This window comes from Rhipicephalus sanguineus, chromosome 9, assembly GCF_013339695.2.
Source record: "Rhipicephalus sanguineus isolate Rsan-2018 chromosome 9, BIME_Rsan_1.4, whole genome shotgun sequence".
NCBI classification, from domain to species: Eukaryota; Metazoa; Arthropoda; class Arachnida; order Ixodida; family Ixodidae; genus Rhipicephalus; species Rhipicephalus sanguineus.
In genome coordinates this window covers 65931778-65956504 of record NC_051184.2, presented here as the reverse complement: position 1 = coordinate 65956504, position 24727 = coordinate 65931778, and the positions used below count along the sequence as shown (strand labels likewise).

General features: G+C 45.7%; 2 protein-coding genes across 2 annotated transcripts; one reads left to right on the top strand and one right to left on the bottom strand.

Moving 5' to 3' along the window:
- Nucleotides 1-434: 434 nt before the first annotated feature.
- On the bottom strand, nucleotides 435-22186 carry LOC119405272 (calcyphosin-like protein). Its single transcript, XM_037672084.2, has 5 exons — nucleotides 22069-22186; nucleotides 13500-13620; nucleotides 6964-7141; nucleotides 4789-4998; nucleotides 435-2960 (listed from the first exon to the last, which is right to left on the bottom strand). The coding sequence occupies exons 2-5, from the start codon at nucleotides 13574-13576 to the stop codon at nucleotides 2859-2861; spliced, it is 567 nt and encodes a 188-aa protein (XP_037528012.1). The 5' UTR covers nucleotides 13577-13620; nucleotides 22069-22186; the 3' UTR covers nucleotides 435-2858.
- A 318-nt stretch (nucleotides 22187-22504) lies between these two features.
- On the top strand, nucleotides 22505-23924 carry LOC119405271 (prohibitin-2). Its single transcript, XM_037672083.1, has one exon. It carries the CDS (start codon nucleotides 22647-22649, stop codon nucleotides 23547-23549), a length of 903 nt encoding a protein of 300 aa, XP_037528011.1. The 5' UTR covers nucleotides 22505-22646; the 3' UTR covers nucleotides 23550-23924.
- The last annotated feature ends 803 nt before the right edge of the window (nucleotides 23925-24727 follow it).

Sequence of the window (24727 nt, the reverse complement as noted above, 5' to 3'; positions counted from 1 at the left end):
TGTCAATTAAACAGCAATCCACACCAACCGATGGCAGGAGTTCGCAAACATGTAGTAATGTTAATAACGCAATGCATTCTACTTAGAATGCGTGGGGTCCAAGTTGCAAATTATACAGGGCACAGTTATTAAAGAAGATAGAATTTCTCACGTGTGGACCACGAACATGACTTAAAAATAAGAAAATTGTGACCAGTTTTCGGAATAAACTGCCAACAAACAATGGATGTAGAAAAGTACTCAAACTTCATGCAAACTACAAGTGCTAGTGTATGCATGCTTTCCTACATCATCTGTTAGCGCTTTGTTTCGGTTTTGGTTCTTTTATGTAAGAAGTGAGAGCCATTTAACAATTACAAGCAAGTCTTTCGGTGACATTCAATTTTTGATCGCCATTAAAAACAACCAAACAACCAAGCACACAGTGCTGCCACTCTAGATCTAAAAGATGTTAAGTTTACTAAAAACAGCAAAACTTCACTCTCAGTGCATAGTCAGCAGTCCAGCAACTTGTCCACGCACAAACCTTGCAACTTCCAGCGATAGCGACAGCAAGAAAAGCGTGCGACTAGATACTGAAAGCGTAGTAGTGCTCTTTCACATAGCGTGAATTAGAAGTTTGAAAGTGCTTCAAATATATGTGTGTGCCCCAGAAGAGGTTACCAGAGAAGGTACAGGAGTTCCAGAACTTTTTCTTTCAGTTCCCCGTTTCGTATTCCCCTTAACAGCTTGGCACGACAGCTAGCTTGTGCAATGTCATGAGTAAAATTGGCAAGGCAGTACCTACGTCAGAACTTGTGGCTCTAGCAACAATTAGAGCCATGTTGCAGCCAGTTTGTGAGCTTGAAGAAGAGTTTTTCTTAAATGCGACCTGCTACTCACACCGACTCGGCATGAACTGAGCTATGTTGCGTAACAGCCTAAGGCAAGATTCAAACGCAGAAGATCTCTGTTGCACGGGCAACCAACTGTACGATCAATATCCGACTGTGCTTATGCTACAATAAAGTGTTCCAGTGATGATTAGGTGACTGATTCACTGAAAAGCAACTTGGATTCTGCGGTAAGCGTCACCTGAAAACAATCACGCATAGCCTGCTTTGAAACGCTGTATATTTGCACATCTTGATGTAGACCAAACCAAATTTTGCAACAGCAATTCCTACACGTACAGTGTTTCAGAGACTGATGGATCAAAAACTGTAATTGGTTCCACAAAAGATGGCCCAAGGGTCGCCAGCGGTGCCACAGAGAACTTATGCGTTTGAACGTGACGCTACAAGAACAGTCTGTAAATCCTGTGTAACTGATGATAGGTAGTCTTTCCATAAAGGGCAAATTGGCAGCGAGAAGTTGGCAAGCGATGCCTGGTACCATATGTGAGCACCCTGAAAACAGTTACATAGAGTTCCAACACCGCGCACTACGAATGGTGCTAAAGATATCCAAATGTGTCGGCACGCGACGCAGCTCGGCACTTCAACACTTGCAGACTGAAAAAAGTGTCACAGCAAACAACACGCGAAGTCTTTTTCATGCACAAACGTGCCCCACGTCGTTTTTAACTCGGTAACTCGCTAGATAATGAGTTTTGGCTGATGTCGGCAACAATGTCATGCGTTAATAACACAATGCCTTTACCAAATCCCAGTTGTCTGCAATGCCCGAAACTTCGACACATGTCACATCGCACGCGGCACATCAGAGCACGTCGACAAACATGCTAATCCATCGCCAACGGGAATGATAGGTGTCAACGTGCTCCTAAACAAACCACGTTGACAATAACATCACGTTTAACTTGAACAATTCAACAACAGAACAAAACTAACTGGAATGTCTTTCCTATAAAAACCAAGATACTTTGGGCCCTGTAGCTAAGCCTTTCAAAGACTGCAGTTTGATTTAGGAACCTTTATAGAACCAACCCTGGAAATCCTTCTCAACATGTCCACAAACGTCAAAATAAGTGGCAGTCATCTTCCTAGCCATTCAACAACAACTCTTTCAATGCACTTTCCACCTTACGAGTTTTTGGTTACACCGGACTTTCCTTTTTTTGGTTTTGCTGGAGGTAAACAAGTGACTAGGTGGAACAACCTACAAAGCAACTATACTATGGCTACTTCACAAAACCTACGTCATTTACCGGTGTATGGCTATTCCAAGATGAGTCGATGGCTGAAGGCTCGATTAACTCTCAAGAAAATTAGGCCCCAAACAGCTTCTCCAATGTTTCAGCTCAATTTGACGTACAAACTGGGGCGCCGATGTGCGACTTCAGCAACAATAAAAAATAATTAGATGACACTAGACACCACGAGATCTGTCGCAGCAAAATTTGAAAAATAACAGCTTTCTCACACATCGAAAAGGAAAAAAAAAAAACGTCGATTTATCACTGACATTGTCCAAAACAGTAGTGGCAATGCAAGCATGTAATCCCATTCGGTTCGGGAGTAGTACAATAATGTAAAAGTGGGTTTGCCACGACACGCTCGAAGATATGCTCTCCTTTACCATATCATGCGAAGCACAAGCAAACAACCCTGCAAACAAATTGCAAAGTACGGGTAAGACGTATAAAGGTTCGATTAAATTAACACTTAAGACTTGCAATAAGAAGATGGAATGAGTAATATATAAAAAGCCTGTCAATGGAAAGCGCAACACAAGAAGCTAAAGGAGAGTCGTTAAGACGAGTTACACGTTAAGAGGATGTCTGACAGACTGCGACGGTTTCAGCCGGGACGGGACAAAAAAGCGCATGTGACGGCTGTGCATCACGTGACTAGTGGCAAGGGTCACGTGGCCAAAAAGGGTGGACTGGTTTCCTTTTTTTTCTCGAGTTCCGTCGCTCAAATCTTCCAGGCGTTCCTCATCATGAGGTCGAAATAGGTGTCCGTGTCGATGGAGGCACTCACGCCCGCGTAGTAGTTGACGAATTCTTCGATTGTCACCTGCCGAGGTAAACGTCACAAGTGACCCAAAACATGCTGGTGCTATGAAACGCGAAGTGCATCGAGCGTCGTTATGGCACTGCAGGCAATTCATCAAGCAAGTGTCATGTACCACGCAAGTAAGGAAGAAATCCAGGCACTCTGGTGTTGATTCAGCAAACTGGCTGTTGGCTGTCAGTTTTCACAGGCGATCATTTCAACATGGACAAGACATTGACACTGAAATGCTCACATGACACAAATCCACAATAAAGTATTAAAAAACTTGTTTTGGAAATAAGCCATTTTAATTAGGCACACAAATTAGACGAAGCGAAGAAGAAGAAGAAGAAAAAAAGTTTATTGACCCTAGAGTCATTCATAAGGGGAGGTAGTCTGCCAGACCATGCCTGTCAGCCACCACCCCGGCTCTAGACTAAAGCCAAAGAAATGCATCCTCTGAGGAATCATTGTGTGAGCAACACTTCTGTGGCATTCTCAAAAAATATAATTAAAGATAGGTGTGTTGTCGCCACAGGTTACATCAATGCGTAATGCAGTGCTGTATAAGTTAGTCATCATCATATAAGCTCAGTTGGAAGTGACAGCACACGCCTCATAATTATCTTGTTCATGCCTTAATTCTAACTCTTTAAATGCAAAAATTGATCATGAGGTGCACATTAACGGGGAGGTACCCCCTACAATAAAAATTTGACAACTTCAATGTACCCCCAATACATTGTGCTCAAGTGCTTTTGCATTTCAGAACCATAGAAAAGTGGCCGACAAGAATCCAACCCAGGAACTAGCGCTCTGCGCTACAGCACCATAGCTACGGAGCCACCGTGACAGGTCTTTCAGATCTCCTTCTCGAGCTTTCACTACAGATCAACTGAACCGTAACACTTGGTTTCAGCAACTTTTCAAGAAACTTCCACACTATCTTCTTCAACGCTGTGCAAATTCGGGTCACTGGTGCTTACTTAAAGATAAAAGAAAGAAGACAAGCCGAAGCCGCTGAGCCATTTGCTGCCTTTCGAGTCTGATTTGTATGCATCACCAAAGGCGAATTGAATTCCAATGCATGGTTTCTGGCATTCTACCATGAAACCTCCATGCTGTTAAAACGTGCGCTATTCCACAGTGCCGTTTTGGGCAAAGATGATAATTCCCAACAGGGCAAAAATGCGAATAAATGCACGTAGGCGTAAGCGTTTTGCCTCTCTTTCTTCCCACTAGCAAGCACAGTGTCCTTTCGGCGCTCATCCAGTGCTCTCTGTTCTATGTCTTCGTCTTTCAGTGCTGCGTCGACCATGCAAATATTCCAACTAGCCCAACCTTCCATTCTACCCTACAGCCATCATCATCAACAGCAGCCTGACCGCGCCCACTGCAGGGCAAAGACCTCTCTCACGTTCCACCAAGCAACCCAGTCCTGTGCTTGCTGCTGCCTTGTTATACCTACAAAATTCTTAATCTCATCTACCCACCTAATTTTCTGTCTCTCCCTCGCACGCTTGCCTTCTCTTGGAATCAAGCCTGTTACTCTTAATGACTAGCGGTTATTTTGCCTACGCGCTACGTGCCCCGCCCATTTCTTGTTCTTGATTTCGACTAAGATGTCCTCAACACCCGTTTGTTCCCTGACCCACTCTGCTCTCGTCTTGTCCCTTAAAGTTACACCTATCATTTTCCTTTCCATTGCTCGCTGGTCGTCCTCGGTCTAAGCTGAACCCTCTTTGTAAGCCTCCAGGTTTCTGCTTCGTAGGTGTGTACCATACACTGTCCTTTCTTTACTTGAGTATGCTGCACAGGATTAACCGGAAGCTCTCGCTGGTGTCCTCACCTTGCCGTCGGGGTCGTTGGGGCTGTCGAAGTTCTTGAGGAAAAGCAGGAACACCTGGTCCTCGGTGAGTTCCCCGTTCTGGTACTTGGGGTGCTGCCGAGCGTTGTACACGCCCTTGAGGTCCTGGATGGTGATGACGCCGTCGCCGGTCTTGTCCATTTTGTGGAACGCTTGGGTGATGCGCTCCAGACGGGCTGCCGACATTGGAGGCTGCATGCGACAGACGCAGGTGAGAGAGTTGAAGGAAGGAAAAAGGTAGGGAGTTGAACCGGCATAAGTGAACAGTTTGCTGCCCTACACAAGGGGGTACATAAGCAGACGAGACAGGTGAGTAGGTGGACGAGGAACAGATCTTGCATGGACAGTCTGGTCTTGCGATGGCCAGACTGTCCATGCCCATGGCCAGAATTTCGAAGAGAACCAACTCGTGGCTATAAGTCTGTTGAACTTGCCAATGTGGCCAGACTGTCCATGCCCATGGCCAGAATTTCAAAGAGAACCAACTCGTGGCTTTAAGTCTGTTGAACTTGCCAATGTGGCCACAGCGCCATTTTCGAGGTTGAAAGCCCACACTCTGCATGTCCCTTGTTGTCAGCCGTCGCTAAACGTGGGAGAAAGTCTGCGGGTTGCAAAAAAATTTCGTCGCAACCCATTCCTCAAGCTGCAGAACTCAGCTGGTGCACAGACAAGCTTCGCCTGTGCAGTGTACGCAACAGAGACAGTTCCAGTGGTCTTAAGATACAAAGGAGTCAATGAAACATTAGAGTTACCTTTTAGAGGAAGTATGCATGTTTATCTTTGTAGTAAGTGCATGTTCATGTAGTATGTGTTGCGTCGACGGTTGCCCGTCTTTGTTTTTCTTGTAGATATAAGTAGCACACTATGACCTGTGGCAAGCACTCCGCCACACCCAGTAAAGTTGTTTTCGCCTCATGGCACCTGCGCGTCCTGTAGATGTAGTCGGTTTAGTCGTCGCCGAGCACGAAGTGACGCTGTGCTCCCACGATGGCACCACTGGCGCCACCACTGGAGTGAGGTCACGTGAGGTCATGAGGAGTGGCGCTCACTCTCTTTAGGGCTTGGCACAGCTTGCGGATGGTATTCTCCGTGGAAGGTCGTGGGGGCGATACCGCGGCTTGTTCCCACGAACTTCCCAGGTTTCGAACGTCGGCCACATTGCATTCACTGTACATTGTGTGTGTAATACTACTGGCATTCTGTTGTGTTATTTGTCATATTGCTGCATGACTGTCATGTCATGTTATTTGTAACATTCTGCTGGCGGGCTCACCGTTGAGTAAAAGCTACAATAAATGCCAACTTATGCGTTTGTCTCCATGATGGCCTGAACTGTGTTCGTGCACTCCATGGGCACGGCTCTTTCGGCCCAACAGCCCATGCCAAAGCTCAACTCTTTAGCTTCTACGGAAGCAGGCTTGACTACTCAAGACATTAGTAGAGAGTATGAGTTGGGCTAATTGATGGCGCTATTGTGCGGGCATCTTCGTACAATGGTCCAAAAGAAACTGTGCTGCAAGAACCACTCAGTGACTCTATTTGTCTCTCTTGAAATTGGTGTCAAGCCCTAAGCTATATGCAGACGAAAAATCGCAAACCTACAAACACGGCTATCATAAATGAGGACTAAAGATTTGGCACATTACGATTTAAGCCACTAAAGTTAGCAGGTGTATAGTACAAGTTAATAATAGCATAGAGTTTCCTAAAATTAACTAGAGGGGACTCTGGTGCTGCGATCGTTCAGCTACCATGAGAATGATGGGTAGTACACAAATTTGCCTAATCTTCGTGCTTACGGCTTCAAACGTACTTGTGGCTTTGTTTATTGCTATGTTTTGGTTTTCTTTCGGATAAAAGAATGGATCGTTGTGAACTCGTGACCAGATTTGAATCGCTGAGCCTAAAGAAGATAAAGTGGCGAAGTGAAACTGCTGACTTTTACTCAAATTCGTTTTGCGACAAAACGGATGCAGCCGACGCAGAGCCAAACGGAGCCGAAAGTACGAAGTTCAGACAAACTTGTGTACTACCCATCATTCCCATGCTGGCTGAAGCGTCATGCGTTGCAGCTCCCATAGACACTAGCGCCAGAGTTCCCTCTAGTAAGTATTGTAGGAAACTATGAATAATAGAACGAAGCTGTGCCGCACTCACCCTGAGTGCGACGAGGAACTCGTTGAAGGAGATGGTGCCGTTGCCGTCCTTGTCGAGCTCCTTGAAGAGGGCGTCCACCTCACTGGGGCTCAGGAACACCTTGAAGTCTTGCAGGCCCTTCTTGAACTCCTCCATGTCGAGCTTCTTGTCTCCGGAGTCATCCATGATGCGGAATTGCCTGTACGGTGTTAATCCCACAAGCGTGCACCGAGTCACATGCCAAAGGGATGACAATGATATATAGTACTTAATGGCACAAAGGCCAGTGATGGCCGAAGAGTGCCAGGACAGGATGTGGTACGTGATCAATGATAGCGTAAGGTAGCTGTAGAAGGGCCTTAAAATCCTGCGCACTAACCGTGCGTAAAATACGTATATAATAAATCAAACAATTAAAGCGACATGAAATGTATGCAATGGATTAAAAAAACTACCATGCATGGAATATACTTAAAGAGTCAAGCAATACTACGCGCTATTGCCTCGCAAGGACCCTTGTGAGCCAGGGGCCCGAAGTTCAGTGCATCAAAAACAAGGCACTTACGTAGCAGCATCCTCCTGCAGAGGACGTGCTAAGAATTTCACGGGCAAATGGTTTTCAGTGTACCAACATGCCACACAGAACACTGATCAGTTTTTGTTGCGAGACCCTATATATGCTTGCCACTAAAACAATGACACTACAGGGTGTGCTTTCAGTAATGTCCATAATGTCATATTATTTATCATGGGCAGGAAATAGGGACACTTGGAGTCCTCTTCACCACGTGGCCATATCTACTATGTAAACCATTCAGCAAATGACACATATGCAGACAAAAATTGTTAAAAGTGATGCTGTCTCAACAAATGGTTCTACTGAAATGCAAGATATGTTGAACATGCAAGATGGAAGTGTGAGGAGATGTACAGCCGTGAGCAAAAATATACGGACCACGGGAGCGCGTGCCGAAGTTGCGGTTTGCGCCATCTAGTCGAGAGCATTGCTCTGGCGATTGCGCGGCCAGACCTATGTTCTCGACCGCAGACGGTTGGCCACTAGATGGCACAGAGCGCAACTTCGGCACGCGCTCCTGTGGTCCGTATACTTATGCTCACGGCAGTACCTGTTGCCACAACTGCTAAACAGCCTCTAGCTGAAATACAGTTGTCATATGGGCTTACGCTATGCCTGGAGAGTAGGCACTAAGCATTTTCTGATGGTACGTTATGTGACAGCTTACCTAACAGCCGAAGATTCATTCTAAACAGTGCATAGTGCTCACAAATGGAGCTGAAGCGCTAACTTTTTTCTCTTTCAGCTACACTGTTTTTTTCTGCTAAGACCAGGTGCTGGAGTCACTGAACTGGAAAGGAAGCCGAGACAGGCGTCACTAATCCAGCATTCCAATGGCAGCATGCGTCACCATTGTGAGGCCATCAAAAACGTCAGCCCGAGAAACCCACCCGGCGCTGTCACTGTAGAACTCATCTGCCGAGGCTTGTGCGTCATGCGTTTGTCGGGCGGTGGTTATTGGCGGCGTTAGTCTGATGCCACAGTAACAGTATGAGAAGCTCAGAAAAAGTGCCGCCAGAAGGTACTATACAGTGGCTGCAAAATAACTCCCTCAAGGCAATAATCGCGAAACACACGCACTCTATCTTTTTTTTTTTTTTTGCGATAAGGCTTGCCCATAAGACATAATACTTTGTGTGCATGCGTGTAACAGATGTGCGCTGTAAGGCCAGTGTGCAAAACCAGTAAACGGACTGTGGTAGTCAACAGGGAGGAGTGCCAATCCTTCTGATAAATGATGACTGATGTTTATTTTTCATTGCGCAGAGGTCATTTTTGGCCAAACTGTGTCAGACATAAAATATGTTGCCAAAGTCTGTGTCATTGACCATATGATCCCTAGGTCAATGATTATTGTGTACCGATTGTGCGCACCTTTCCACTCGATGCCCAGTAAACAAAAAAATGTGCACGTTGTCATGCTCTCTCGACACGAAGATGAGATTGGCAGTATCTTGTACGAGAACAGGGGCGGCACCAAGAGGAGGGGGGGGTACTGCCCCGTCAAGATTTTCACCTGCACCACCTTTCGCCCCCACCTCCCAAGAGCAGACATAGAAAACACACAAGTCCCCCGCCCTTGGGAAGATGATATCATTGGTTTTCCTGCTACAGGGAGCTAGGGAAGAGAGGCATCATGCTGTGCGTTTAGAGAGTACTTAGCAAACCATGTAAGCTGCTTTTGGAATGGTGCAGCTGCATGCTATGGCTTGACATAAAATGCATGCCAATGTCATAATCCTGTACGTATGCCTTTACTCCACACCAGCCGACACACTTTATGAGAGTGATGGAGAATAACAAGAGCCTGCTTAATTAACATAGAGCGACCTCGGTAGCTTGGGCCACCGACTACATCTGGCACACTTTGGCGGAGTAGGCAAGCAGCACCTTGAAATCGTGCTCGTCTCCAAACCACAAACCACACGACCATCCCTAAGAAGCACTGGCAATTGGTGCGACTGCCAAGCCTTGTCTGAAACATTACACTATCTGCAATCCAAAGCACAGTATGACGTAACGCATATTTCCAACTACCACAAAGAAGAGTGGTGGTACATACTTCCAGTTGCCATCACACAGGCACTTACCATGTTCCTGTGTGCAAATATTGGTTCACTATAAAAAGCACTTATCAAGGCCTTTAACTTTTTTTTGAGGGCTTGTATCTTTGTTAGGCACAAACAAAGGAATCAAACACACAATTAGGCCAGCGAAAGCATAGAAAGACATTAGTTTCTATGTATTACAATCGTATGAGTGATTATCTTGTGTCCTGTTATTCTCTGTATAGTTGAATCGTGTGTTTTTTAAAATATTTGTATCCAGTTTGTTGTCCTTTGTCAGTGTTGTAAACGCTTGCGCAATTATATAGGCATGTCATATAATTGGTCCCGCCACTAGCCAGCTAGGCTATGAGACCAAGCAAGTGTTTGCGAAGCTTTTGTTACAGGAATTTGAAAGTTACAATAAAAAAAAATTGTTGTTTTTATCTGTAGTGTAGTAATTGTGACGCAAATTGAAACGAAGTAGCGTGGACAAAAGAGAACCTTTTCCATTGGTGGGATCCAAACCCAAAACATTCGAATTAAGCGTCCAATGCTCTAGCAATTAAGCTACGACCGAAGGCTCTTCCACGTCCACTTTCTTGAGCACTTCTGTGCGTGTAATCCACCCGGGAGCGTCAGTCATAGTCAAGGCGGCGAGTGTGGAACACTCTTTTTGACAGAGCGCGTCACATGATCTTTGAACGAAGTGGCAGCTGACCAATAAACCCTCGCATACTACCCTAAATAGTGCATGACCCTGCGCATGCGTGTGTTTCACAGTGCACGACCCTGAGTGGAAAAGGTACAGCTTTGCTGGTTATCGGCCTTCAGAGGGTGGCATGACAATGGAATTTGTATTGCAAGTGGGAACATCACGCACGGGAGTTGTCGGTATGTGGAGACGACAGCGTTCACACCACACAGCGATGTACACGCCGCAACGCCGCACTTTTCCGTTTGCATTGCCCAAACATTGTGAGCGGCCCCTTTAAGGTGCACCCAACGCGCCATGATCACCTACACTGGAACGTGGTTTTGGTAGCCAGGGATTGAAACGACAATACAGAGCACAGCATACAGAATGTCCAGAGGGACAAAAACATGGCTGATCCCTCTGTCATAGGAATCGGAATAACACGAAAGTGAAACGTGTCTTCACAGACACAGTTGAGCGTTTGTGGTGCATTCTTTCGCCCCAAGGGCGAAGGAATGAATGCTACAGCAACAAATTGTAATGTCACGCGAAGAACGGCAAGCAGCTCGAAACGTGCAATGCGCTGCTCGAGAGAAAGGACTCACAGAACAAACATACACAGGATGAGAGCGAAGTGTCACCTTTGTAACTTATTTCTGCGTGAGCACCACGCTCCTTTCGCAAAAGCGGCCGCTGCATTGAGCCAAGTGACCTTCGAGCTCTGAACACAAGACGTACGAACCACCGTGATCATGAGATAAACGCACGCACGAGCGACAACGCCCTGTAGAGGCGAGCGCTCGTCGCAACGGCGATGACCTTAAGAGCGTGCTCTTCTTACGCTCTTCGAGCCCTTTGCGTCATCTCGCTAGTGATAACGAAAACACGCTGCAACTCCGATCTCAGAGTACAGCCACCGACAAATGGTGTATATAAATAGCTTGCCGTTAGCATTGCGAAGGACGTGCCCACCGTGGCCGAATCGTTTCGTGCTGCGCACTGCGGAGCGAGGGGTCGTAAGTTCGATTCCCGGTGACAGAACTTCTTTTCGTGGTTTTTTTCTTTGTCCACTGTTAGTCTTTATATTTTACGTCATATCCGTGACTGAAATACGTCAGTGGAGCCGTGGTGGACCCTGGCATAAAACACTTTCGTGTTAGAAAGTGGCTGGTGGAGTGCTTCCTACTAATAGTCATCAACAAGGTGTCACGCATATGCACGTTGGAGTCCTTCTTAGACATCTGTATGACTTGCAGCAAAGGCTGTAGTACCCGTATATGCACAGAAGAGCTGCCAGTGTTGCTAACACAATTCCGGCATTGTCGGGCTAGGCACGTAATGCCACAGCTCTTAAGCTGTCACAGCACGCGTTATCTAACCCCCAGTTTCAGGCCTATCTAGTGTGAACCCTGTCCAACACGGCGTAAACGCCTTTCCCAGCAGTTTGCAGTTACTTCTGCCACGAATTACAGTCTGTGCCATCACAGAGGAGCTCATGCATATGAGTCGTCGACACCACTCTGCAATACCAACAGAGCGCAACAGCAGGGGAACTGATCAAAGACTCATTCTCTTTGTTGAGACACAGCCAAACGAAACGAACAGACAATGAGACCAAAGGAAAGTATAGGAGACATTACTTGCAGTCCTTAACTCTAGTGCAGTAATTATTATGTAAACGTGAAGAAATTAAAGGAGACGAAAAGACAACTTGCCGCCGCTAGGGGCCTAACCTATAACCTTCCGATAATGCGTCCGATATTCTACCAACTGAGCTAGGGTGCCGGTAGTCTTATCGTCTACACCCGTCCAGCAGAAAGCAAGCTTGAGATGCTCTTTCATGACTACTAGAGAGGTTTAACTGGAGGCCCGCCCAGTACACTACTGCAGATGGTTATGATGAAAAACGAAATGATACGAGGGCTATTCAAAACGTAAGGGTTGTTTTCTAGCATTTAAATATTTACACCTCAGAATGAAGATTTATTTGTGCAGCGCCATCTGTTAATTCTTTGTGAAGGTGCTGAAGTTATTGTTCTGACTCAGTAGTCGTCTGCTTGTCGGGGAATGCAAACGACAATGTCTGCGAAACTCGTTGCTCGCGCTTGTAGTGAAGTGCGAGCTGGAATTCGATTTTTGCTTGCAAAAGGATCATCAGCTTCTCAAATTTATGCGGAGTTGTGCCTAGTTTATGGACATGAAATGATGAGGGAAGGAAAGGTCATAAAATGGCGTCGAGACTTCACAAATGGCCGCACAAACGTTCACGATGAAGGGCGGAGTGGAAAGGCCAGAATCCAGACCAATGACACTGTTCAACAAGTGAACTGGGAATTGCGATTAGATCAACAACTGACAGTTAGTCACCTGTCGGACGAATTTCCTCTTGTCAGCCGCACTACAATTTGCACGATTGCAACTGAAAAAGCTCAGGTACCACAGAGTGTGTGCAAGGTGGGTACTAAAAATGCTTACCGACCAATTGAAACGGCAAAGAACGGCTCCCAGGCGGCGAGCTTCTATGCAGAGGGACTAAAGAAACCGGTGCAGCGATACGAAGAGTGCTTAGAATTTAACAGTGATTACGTAGAAAAGGTATATAACAGCTGCATCTTACCGGTACTTACCTACGGAGCAGAAACCTGGAGACTTACAAAGAGGGTTCAACTTAAATTGAGGACGACGCAGCGAGCTATGGAAAGGAAAATGATAGGTGTAACCATAAGAAACAGGAAGAGAGCAGAGTGGGTCAGGGAACAAACGGGGGTTAAGGACATCATAGTTGAAATCAAGAAGAAGAAATGGATATGGGCCGGGCACGTAGCACGTCGGCAGGATAACCGGTGGTCATTAAGGGTAACTGACTGGATTCCGAGAGATGGCAAACGCGTGAGGGGGAGAGAGAAAATTAGATGGGTAGATGAGATTAAGAAGTTCGTAGGTATAACGTGGCAGCAGAAAGCACAGGACCGGGTTGATTGGCGGAACATGGGAGAGGCCTTTGCCCTGCAGTGGGCGTAGACAGGCTGATGATGATGATGATGACGTAGAAAAGTGAAGTAGTTTTGCACTAAACTAAACCAGGCAGCAAATACTTTTACTAGCGAATATTTCTTTCTTGGGGACCACATGTCCCTTACTTTTTGAATAACCCTTGTACCTACAGAGCACGCTACAGCCAACAACAAACTAAAGAATTTCAGTGAGACCGCTGTCCAATGAAGAAGCTCGGACTTACCGTGCAAATCCCTTGATGCCATGCGCGCCCCGCTGGAGGCACTGGTGGCGAAGCTTCTCAATGGGAGTCATGGACATGTCTAAGCAGGGTAGTGGTTTCTACGGCAACAATTCCGGGCGGTCTGCAGGGGTGGGGCAGAAAAGAATGCAAGTGCATGCTGCAGGTTAGAACTGGGGACATCCATGATAAATGTTCATCTCGGGCAAGTTGATGTGCTTTACTAGACGTAGTTCTCCGGGCCACAGTCAAGAAAAATGCAAGGAAGAACACACAAACAGAACACTTCCATAAATCGGTGGATAGTTGGCACTCTGCGTGTGCGCATTTTTCCTCAAGAGGAGAACACTACTCGAACATATTTTGTTAAAAATTTGCCCTGGAGCAATGAAGCTTGGTCTATTTGTAGACTTTGTTATGCTGATTTCAAATAGGTATGTAATCAGGTTTACAGTGAGTTGCATTATCAGCTCAAGAGTGAGTTGTTTGTTCTGCATCATCACAATGTGTAAAATGTAGGCCTTGTTGCTTCCACTTTTTTTATAGTTGAACTTCCATATCAATGGCTCGTATTCTTTCCCATCAACCATAAAGTGCCAAAGGTTTAGTAGAAAGTGCGTATAAAGTTTGTTCACAAGTGCAAGAACTCCACCTGTTTAGACATGAAGGCCCAAATGATGGCAAGTTCCTGTAATTTGGCAGCACTGCCGTTTATAATGCCGTAAATCAAGAGAATATGCAACTTTCTCATTTGCAATGAAAGAGATTCACAGCATGAAGCGGACGAAGTATTCTCCAAGGTGCCATGTGTTGCAATAGAGATCCTGGTTTCGGCTGAATGACTCATCGTTAACAATAGGTTTAGAGCAAGGCGAATGACCCTGCATGCAATGACATGAAATGAGAGCTATCGTTAATTACTTATGGCTATTATTACAAAACGGCATAAAGATGAACGGCGACCTTTGCACAAAAATTGCGGATAAGGGAGATACATGGGGAGCTAACGATTTGCACAGCATTTGGAAATTATACATGTGCCCTTGCAAGAGTGTTAAAGTGTTCTAAGTTCTAAATGTTCCATTAACGAACATATTATGAACTTGTTCAATGAAGTATTAAAATCACTGCCCAGGCCCTCAGTACAGATGGTTAACCGGTGAAGCTGAAACACATGGCCCCAGTGTTTATTATTGGGGTAACCTTGATGGTTCGTTAAAGTCTTGCTCAATTATTGGCTATGTCTGTACAGAAATCTTAATGGGTGTTTGCCGCCCGTGTGTTCCCTTGTTCATTTTTATTGGACCAGTGGTGAGTAGTAGGGCTTGCCTAATTTTTGTGGCACATCTGCGCAAGGAGTTTTTGCACACATAAAAACGGATGAATATTGGTTTTGCCTAGCAATATACAGCTTCAGCTGTAAAACAAAACATTATATTTAGCAAACTTAGTGTTTTTGTAGTTGTGTGTTGGGATGTGACTGACCAAAAAGCCAATCCAAAGCAAAGCGCAGAGAAAAGAAACTGATTTCGTTTGTTGCCGAACAAAAATCAAATATCATCTGAACCTGATGATTTCGCTTTCCAATAGGCTCACTAAGATAATAATGTTGACTTTCTCAGAAAAAGAAAAAGGAAAAGAGAAAGAGAGAAACCTGTTGCAATGACTTCAACAAAAAAAAAATATATTTATTTAACTCACACAGGATTCAGTGAGGATCTGGTAAGTATAAATGATTGGTCAAACAAATTTGTGAGGTTCCTTTATGTTTGTTTTTAAAGGGCCAGTAAACAACCCCGCAGTTCAAAATGTGTTTTGAAGCTATAACTGAACACTTGTACGATGTGAACATGCTGCCGCAAGAATTTTAGGAATCAGTGCAGTAATAAGGAAGTTACAGGGCATAGAACAACCCGCTTTGGCTGGTTTCGGTTTCTCGCTCAGCCTTCCTACCCTTCTTGGAAGCCAAAAGGGGTAGGCGTAGCCCGCTGTCATGACTGCGCCCACTTCCGCAATGTAATACCACATCAGCAATTACGTCATCGGCAGGCATCCGGCGACCGTGCAAGGCTTCCTCCACGTGTCGCTCTTGTCAGAGCGGCTATATAGTCTCCCTAGCGGTGCGGTGAAGCGCAGTAAATGCGCGGCCAAAACCGCATCACCGCAGGGCCAAAGCGCCATTTCATAGTGCAGAGGACCAATCAATGAAGTCGGTGCAATGTAATGTTGCCCATGGGCAAGAGTACGTCACTGCGCACATGATGAGGATTGGACAGGCACTGGAGAGGGGCGCGGGAATTGTCTTTCAAAATGAAGCGTCTGCGCGGCGCATAGCGCTGTGATATTCGCAGAATATGATCGCTGCAGGCTGCAGCCCTCTGCACAAATTAGCGAGCCCGTTTGGGAGGTGTAAAAAAAAACTTGGAGCCTGTTTATTGGCCCCTTAAGGCGTTGTACTGCTCTATCAATAATGAACTGTAGAAGTCAGTGGCGTAGCCAGGGGGTGGCACACTGGGCCCATGCCCCCCATGAAATTTTTTTTTTTTGCCATGGCACACAGAGCACAAAATGACAATCGACCACATCTACCTGCTGGCCCCCACTTCAGATCAGGGAGGCGCCCCCCGTCCCTGATAAAGATTTCTGCCTACACCCCTTGTAGAAGTGTCGCGATGTGGCTGGTTAGTATACATTCATTTTTGCAGCTCATTGTTTATTCCCGTCCTTCCTTGTGCAGTAAAAATGGCCTGTAGCATTACTCCTTTGTTGCCCAGCGTTTTAGCTCATATGATGTCCACTGATTCCACTCGCACTTTACCTCATGACAGACAGGGTACGTTGTCTGCAAATTGCCACTACCCCAACATTTGTTCTTGCACAACTCAGCAAGTTCTAAATGATAAGTGAGCAGCAGCTGTAACGAGAATAGATAAGCACGATCAGATTTCATATACAGCAGCAACGTACATTAATATCATGGTGACTCAGGTGAAGCCGTATCACTCATCATTGCGTGGACATTGTTAGCCGGGAATAGCTGTTCTCAAAACATGTGCAGAGGACTGCAAAACAGGTGTTGTTAAACAATAGTACCGCAATGTAGCCTATGGGTTCCTTTCAGGCCCGTAGCCAGGAATTTTTTCCGGGGGGGGGGGGGGGGGGCCCACTTGCTGAAAGCCTTGACTATTGGAGAAAAACGCCTATTTTCATGATTTATTTTCGATAAAAGCGCCATATGTCATCAAAATTTCAGGGGGGGGGCTGCCCCCCCCCCCCCCGGCTACGGGCCTGGTTCCTTTTATATGATGGTACAGGGGCGCTGCCAGAAATTTTTTCGGGAGGGTTTCAACCACCTCATATGTGTTCTTGGCACTGTGTGTGTATGTGTGCATGTATTTATGAACATGCAAAACTGAAAAATTTAAGGGGGGTGGATGGGGGGGGGGGGCAGCTTGGTGATTTGCACTTTTAATCTGGTCAGCATAAGGAACTTTTCCAAAATAACCTTCCTTGAAGGATTTATTTATTTTATTTACTTCTAGATACTGCGGCCCTGAGATGTAGGATCTAGGATGTAGCCCTATACCATAAGATATCTAGCACTACAACACAGGCATCACCCTAATTCTTTAAATTGCAATTTTAATGAACCCTCATTTTTTTTTGTAAACTTGATGCAATGTCCGTGAGATCATAGAAAGAGCCCGAATTCGTAAACTTTATGAAAAATTCAAGACTGTTGGCGGGTCTGTGCATTAATTGTGCACCTCTTACGTGAAGCTAGTAATACAGTTGCATTTTGAGCTACCAATTCAAGAAATTCTGCGTGCACTCCAAGTACATATTACCCGCTAACCTACACTTTCCTCATTAGTACTGCCTAATGGTGAGCTGATATGCATACACGATTTCGTATTGTGTTCACATGTTCATAGAAAGTATTAATTTACATCTCCTCATCGCAACAGTTGCTTCACAGCAAAGTTTCAAGCATGCTCAATTTGGCTTATCATAGATGTGCTCATCTCACCCTTGCAAAAAGCAGAATGTTACAGCTGATTAAAGAGAAGTTCTGTGAGCCGTGACGTTACGTCACGGCTTTCCATTTTAGAACGCGTACAAAATCGCACCATTGATTACGTGTTGAAAGGTATGCATTAGCGCAACTTTTTTAGAAAAAAATACCATACCAGGTAACGAGTTCACCGACCGTGACCTTCAAACTATGTCACTTCTGGTGGATAATGTCTCTGCTGTGTGGCAACTGCAGCCAGATATTTGGTCTTGAACTCAAAAGTTCTTAGCTCTTGGCACAAAAGAAAATGGATTCGCTGTGTCATTCCAGCGTTATAGCTGAGTACCATATGCCTATTATTTCTGTGGCCATATGGATATTGATTATGACATCAGTGTCAAGAAAGACCGGTATGGAAAACCCACCCTCCATGATTATGGTCCGGCGCCGCATCGTGTCCCAAGTTGTTGGGATAATTTTCAGGGCTTGTTTATCAAAATGTTTTAAGGTATTGCAACAAAGCCTTCCAGTCCACAACAACTGCTCAGAATAACCTTCACAATTCGAAAATCATGTTGGCTGACAGCAAAATACTCATATCCTATGTCACATATATGTATGTATAGTAAGATAATCAGCATTTTAATGCTGCTGTATGGGAAATTGGATACTTACTTATAGCTCATAGGGATGTTACAGGTTCAGTTTTCACACACTTTACACAGGGTTTAGAGACTGAAAAAAGAAACAACCTTATTTGAGACAATCTTCAGTTCTTTGCACGTGAAACTATACATGCATTTCAGTATTCCTTGCAAGCAAAGTGCCACTGACTTTTGCCAAGTATCCTGCTCAGAGACTGTTACACAATACGGTCATGTCGATGACCCGTTTCTGGTCAATAATTCATCTCAAATGTACATCATGTATTGATAACAGAACTTACAGCTGGGATAGTTGGTTTTGATTCATCTTGAAATGACATGTACAGCACGAAATATAACACTGACAACAAGGAAGCACACACAGCACTGTCCGTCAGGGGCGTATCCAGGGGGGGGGGGCACACCGGGCCTGTGCCCCGCCTCTGAAAATTTTTTTTCCCCATGTGATACATAGGACAAAATGACACTGGACCCACACTTATCTGCCTGGACCGAATGTCGGATCAAGGAGGTGCCCCTCCGAAAAAAATTTCTGCCTACGCCACTGTGGTACGTATGTGCTTCTTTGTTGTCCATGTTGTATTTTACGCTCTACAAGTCAATTCAATATGTCACCGTCACAACCACGTGACGATATATTGTTTTGAGTTTTTAGTGTTGGACATATTTTACACACCGGTGCCATATTTACTCTTCAGTTGGCAAGATTTGCTATTAATATCATGTATGAAAGAACAATTCAGCAGTACTATATGTTTAGACACCTTGAATAGCTTCCATTTTCAGAGCAATAGGTGTATTGCTACTAGAGCTTATGAAAGCTAATGAAAGGAAATAAAAAAGCCTAGAATAACAAGTACACGAAAATTGATGGTGTGCACACATGTATATCTCCTTCAGGCGCGAATTATGATGCACTGTCTACAAACGTGTCAAATTCACATGCCATAATTCCAAGGCACTCAATATTACATTCCAAGAAAGAAAATGAAGTAATGTGTTGTTTTGTGTGGGTTTCTGTAATTAACATGTAATTAAATACTTCATTATTCTGCAGTCAGTCTTCCATTTCGACATAAAAAGAATGAAATGATAGGCTCCGAATGTGTGCGCGCTTATTTTTTAGTTGCATTCATTTCGAGAAATGAAAAGTAATGCTTTTGACGTTGATTCTGGAATGCAGCACGTCGAACGACCCGTTGAACATCGTGGTGCCTTCACCAAAGTGATCGGTTACACATACGCAGAGCCCCAAGTTTAAGTCAAGACATATTGACTATGCAGAAGATATAATTCGTCTGATGAGCAATCTATCTTACTCTCTTTTGGCCACAAGTTGGCAGAGCTAGCATAAACAAGTTGTGTACACAAACATAGCCACCGCCGCTGAAAAGGATATATGTTGTTTCAAACTGTCTACTCCTTTTACATGACAAATTGAAAGGAGCATTACAGTGCCCTCTGACAACATGATAACACAGCGAATTCGAGAGCCATGCTTGATATTTTGAGATGGTTCGAAAGCAGTTGTATTAGAAACACAAAGAAAATAGACAAATAATTTTTTTTAAAGGGAACGTTGAGTTCGAACTCAACGCTAAATAGCACTTGAGATCTCTGCAAAAGCAGACGTGCCGTGATTAACAAATTCAGATGGCATTTAACACAACCCTTCATTTTTTTGTCATAGCAGAAGTTGAATGCATGTTGTAGTCACGTTATCTCCATTACCACTAAGGGGCTCACATTAACGACAGACTCTACTTTATGTATATTTGACTAATCCCCGCTACTATTAAATTAGTTCGTTAAAAGAAGAGAGAGAAAACGGGCAAACTCGCTCACGAATGTGGTAAAGGAACCACAATTTCTTTTATTTGATTATAATGATATCATTGCGAAGTAGATTTTTACAGCAAATCTGTATATGGCTAGGTGAAACCAAAATTTGTCCGTCCTACGTACACAAAAAATTCCTAGCGCGTGCCACATAAATTGGACAAATACCACTACTCCCCACTGGTGCACTAAATATGGAGGGAACACACAGGCAGCAAACACCAATTAAGATTTTCTGGACAGACGAAACCACAAAAACTGAGAAAGACTTTAATGAACCGTCGGTATTAAGTTGGTGATAAAATAAACACCGGGGCCACACGCTTCAGCTTTGCTGGTTAACTCTACAGAGTGGTTAGGCGGCGGTTTTATTTTTTTTTTTTCCAATTTCAGTAAGACGTGCATTTACGAAAACCGGACAGAGGTAGTTTGCTTCCTACTAGCTTCTTCACCGGCATCAAATGATTATAATAGCCAGCACACAAACAGGCAGACGTTGTTGGTGTGTTTGGGATGGCAGGCAATGTATGTGCATTAGAAAAGTTCTTGGAAAACTGGCTGAGGCCTTTCTAGCTTCAATACGTACAAGCGCATCTACCGTCTGGCTGCAGTCACGCTATGTATAAAAATATGAGGTCATTAAGCTGTCATCTTTAAGAAATAAAGACAGAAGCGGCTGCACATAAAACCGGGGCAGTTGTGGTAGTAGATTAGCATTCGTAATGCCCCCGTTCTGAGCATTCGCATTGTTTAGACATGCGCTTCCTCACATTACCATATATATACGCCTATAATAGGCACGTTAGGAGCTACATGCATGTTTGCAAGCGCATGCTCATTTTTGAAGCGCCCCAGTCAAAAATTAGAGGCTTGTCAAGCTGCATTACTGGACAGCTCGGTCAAGAAAAACTGCCTCATTTTCTTGACAGTTTTACGGCAGTTGATTCGATTGAACCCATAGTTGTAGAGGAGAGTGCGGGTTCATGGATACATTAACTTAGCTATGTAAGTAAATGATACGTAGTAAATAACGTATCTTAACAAAAAAAAAAAACAATTGCAGAATTGGAAGCACTCCTATGGTTTTGTTTTCAGCAGTCTTAACTTAAACACTGTAACCTTTACCAACTAACCTATCTAAGCTCTCAATCTCAAATTGAGGCGATACTCTAGATAATTCAAGGAGCGCAGTTCCCAGTCGAATATGTGACCTGGGATGCTGCGGATCACTCAACGAACAAACTACGTACGGAAAGTAACGTATTAATGAATGGAAACGAAGGCTGTTACAGCTTGAATTGTTGCGTTATCCGTATCTAAGTACGCTTCACCTAAACGCCCAGTCTTCAACCTTCCAACGCTGACATTTACGATAAACCACATACGTTCTGCGAATGGCGGGCCGGTACATCACGCACCGAGATATGGCCGCGCCTACTTTTTGGTTATCTCTTCGCGCCGTCGCCGGCTTGACTAGGAAAGCCAGGGCGTGCCGCTCGAGACGTGCGCTTCCCAAATCTCGCGTGCGTTGGTGGACCAAGTAACGCAACCGAAAAAGAAGGTCGAGAACAAGGCGCCCACCCAAGCCGATCGCCTGACCCACATAGGATGCCCCGCGAGGAGCCGAAGGCGAAAAGGAGCGTGCCGCTACGCGTTGATAAGCAAGACGGGGTCCCGGCCCGTCAGTTGCACACGGCGCATGAAACGCGGCTAAAACAGCGACCGCTGCGGCATCAATGCAGCGGAGCGGATGATTTACGAAGGGAGTTAAACACAAATGCACGAGAGGAATAAAAACAAATACGTTGCGAAAGCTGCGCGAGACATTTTAGCGGCCATGAGGGGCTCCTACGTGACACTGGGGCGGTGCTGGGTGGAGACATCGCGGCGTTTGCAGCAACACGCGATTAGCGGTTGCATCGATCTACTACCGACCCGTTTGCAACAATGTTACGCAAAGTATACGAGACCGAAATTAATTAACAGGCTGCGCGCTCGGTACGATCAGAAGCCGGCGCGGAAGCGCGTATGCATGTATTTTTTTTTCCTTTACCGTTTCGTGAAGCAGTTGCGCCGGCGCCGGTACTTGCTCCCACCACTCCGCAGTGCAGACGAAAAGTGGCAAACCCTAGCAAAATGCGACCCGCGCGCAACTGGACGAATGAGTCTAGTAAGCATAGGGGCACAGGGGGGCACACGACTACCTAGACAAGTTGTTGTTCAGCGTTTGCTTGAAGAAAAATATATGGCAGCGCCAATAAGAGGTATTTAAAACATGGCGATTATTACGTCATATACTCGCAATCTATAAAAACGTAGTGTTCAAATGCTCTGTGGTTCTAACTTGTAAAATATTGTTGTTTTAAAGGTTAATTTACACACAAATAATTGCAGAGCAACAATACACAAAAATTACTGCGCTATTTAAAAGCATGTTTACTAGCGCTCTCTAGGGTTACTTTTCGGAGTTCTTGAAAGAGGCGCTGTGCAGGCCTAGCAACTGATGCCGGGTTCACACGTGAGTTTCCCCGTGCGCCGCGGCCCGTGTTAGAGTTGGTTAGCAGTGTTAATTACATCATCCAGGTTTCTCCTTAGCCTCACGGGCTTCGCACGCCTCACTGGTCCACGGACATGGCTCAGCAGTTCAAAGACATGGCCAGCAAGCTTGGCAAGGGCGGCGGGGGCGCGCCCAAGGGGCTAGGCCTAGGCATCAAGCTCATAGCGGCCACGGCCGGACTCGGATACGCGGCTACACAGTCTGTGTTCACCGTGGACGGCGGTCACCGGGCCATCATCTTCAGCCGCATCGGCGGCATACAAAAGGACGTGTACTCCGAGGGCCTGCACTTCCGCATACCGTGGATACAGTACCCGATCATCTACGACATTCGCTCGAGACCTCGCAAGATTTCGTCCCCCACTGGCAGCAAGGACCTGCAGATGGTCAACATATCGCTGCGAGTGCTTGCCCGCCCGGACGCCGCACAGCTGCCATTCGTGTACCGCATGCTGGGAACCGACTACGACGAGCGAGTGCTGCCCTCCATCTGCAACGAGGTCCTCAAGAGCGTCGTAGCCAAGTTTAACGCGTCGCAGCTCATCACCCAGCGGCAGCAGGTCTCGCTCATGGTCCGCAAGGAGCTCACGGAGCGCGCCCGAGACTTCAACATCATCATGGACGACGTCTCCATCACGGAGCTCAGCTTCGGGAAGGAGTACGCCGCTGCGGTCGAAGCCAAGCAGGTAGCGCAGCAAGAAGCTCAGCGCGCCTTTTTTACGGTCGAGCAGGCCAAGCAGGAGAGGCAGCAGAAGATCGTCCACTCCGAAGGTGAAGCCGAGGCCGCCAAAATGCTGGGCGACGCCATTGCAAAGAACCCGGGTTACCTTAAGCTGCGCAAGATACGAGCGGCGCAGAACATAGCGCGCACCATAGCGGCTTCTCAGAACAGGGTCTACCTGAACGCCAGCTCGCTCATGCTGAACATCGCCGACAAGGAATTCGATATCACCCACATCAAACAGGGTTCCAAGTAGTAAGGCGGCGATTAAATTGACCCCGCCCCCTTCTGTTCACACGACCAATGAGCGAAAGGTACCTCGAGATCCCGGATGACGTGTAGACAAGACCTGTCTTGGTCAAGCTCCGGTACATACATATAACAGTGCTGTGGCACGAGTCGCTGTGAAGACATCCATTGTGCCACTGTCACGGTGATGTTGGAGCCCAATCAAGCAGGTCTAGTTGAGACATTGTCCTTACAGGATGCCGTGCTTTCTAGGGGAAACGACTTAGTATTTGAATAAGCCCGGAGGTATAGACACAACCCTTGGGTACTTCCACCGTTCTGCCTTTTTTGTTTAGTGCGTTGTTACGAAATAAAAACATAGCCTCATTTCGTTTATTTCTAACTTGCGTCTTCGTACTTCATTCCCGGCTTGTGGAGTCCCAAGCATGCTTTCACGCTTTGATTGACCCTGTTCTGTCGTAACCATGGTTATCGAAGCATTCGACATGATCCTGATTGGCTTAAGCTGTTAAGGCAGGGACGTTAGCGTTCCATAATGGAGCAAGACATCTCAGGTTCATCATTGTTCAGGCTTTCGTTGCGTGTTACGCAGGAATCTAGCCTATGGCCTCTGCAGAGCCTTAATGTTCCTTTAAAAAGAATAGTATCGGTGTGAGCAGCGTTAGCGTCCATCCTTCACAGTGCTAGGTGCACTGTGAAGTGGCCAACTTTGTTACTGAAGCCCAGTGAAGCATGCCTACTGCTGACACCAATAACCGTAGAAACATTGTCCTGGTTGGTGCTCTTATAGTGAAACAACAGCTTAGTATTTAAGAGTGAGACGTTACGATGCCTTCCATCATTATGGGACGTTATAAACAGCACTGCCAGCTGCTCTTGTTCCTGCGATGGATACCACCAGGTGCACCGTTCTCAGTGTGATAAAAAGTGATGGCTTTGGCAAGACGCACAGGCATTTGTCGTTGCAATAACGTACTTTTCTCACTGGTGTTGGTCAAGTTTCTCATGGTGGCCTTTAGTGAACTGATGTACTGTCTGCACTGGCCAGGTGTACGAAAAATGTTGAGTTGTCATTACAGAGTGGTTACAGAGTATCGACTCGCCATATTTAGTTTGTACTTCGAGCTGTCGATTAAGTTGGCCTTGCCGTGTGATCATACTGGAAAGATGTTTGTTCCAAGGTCC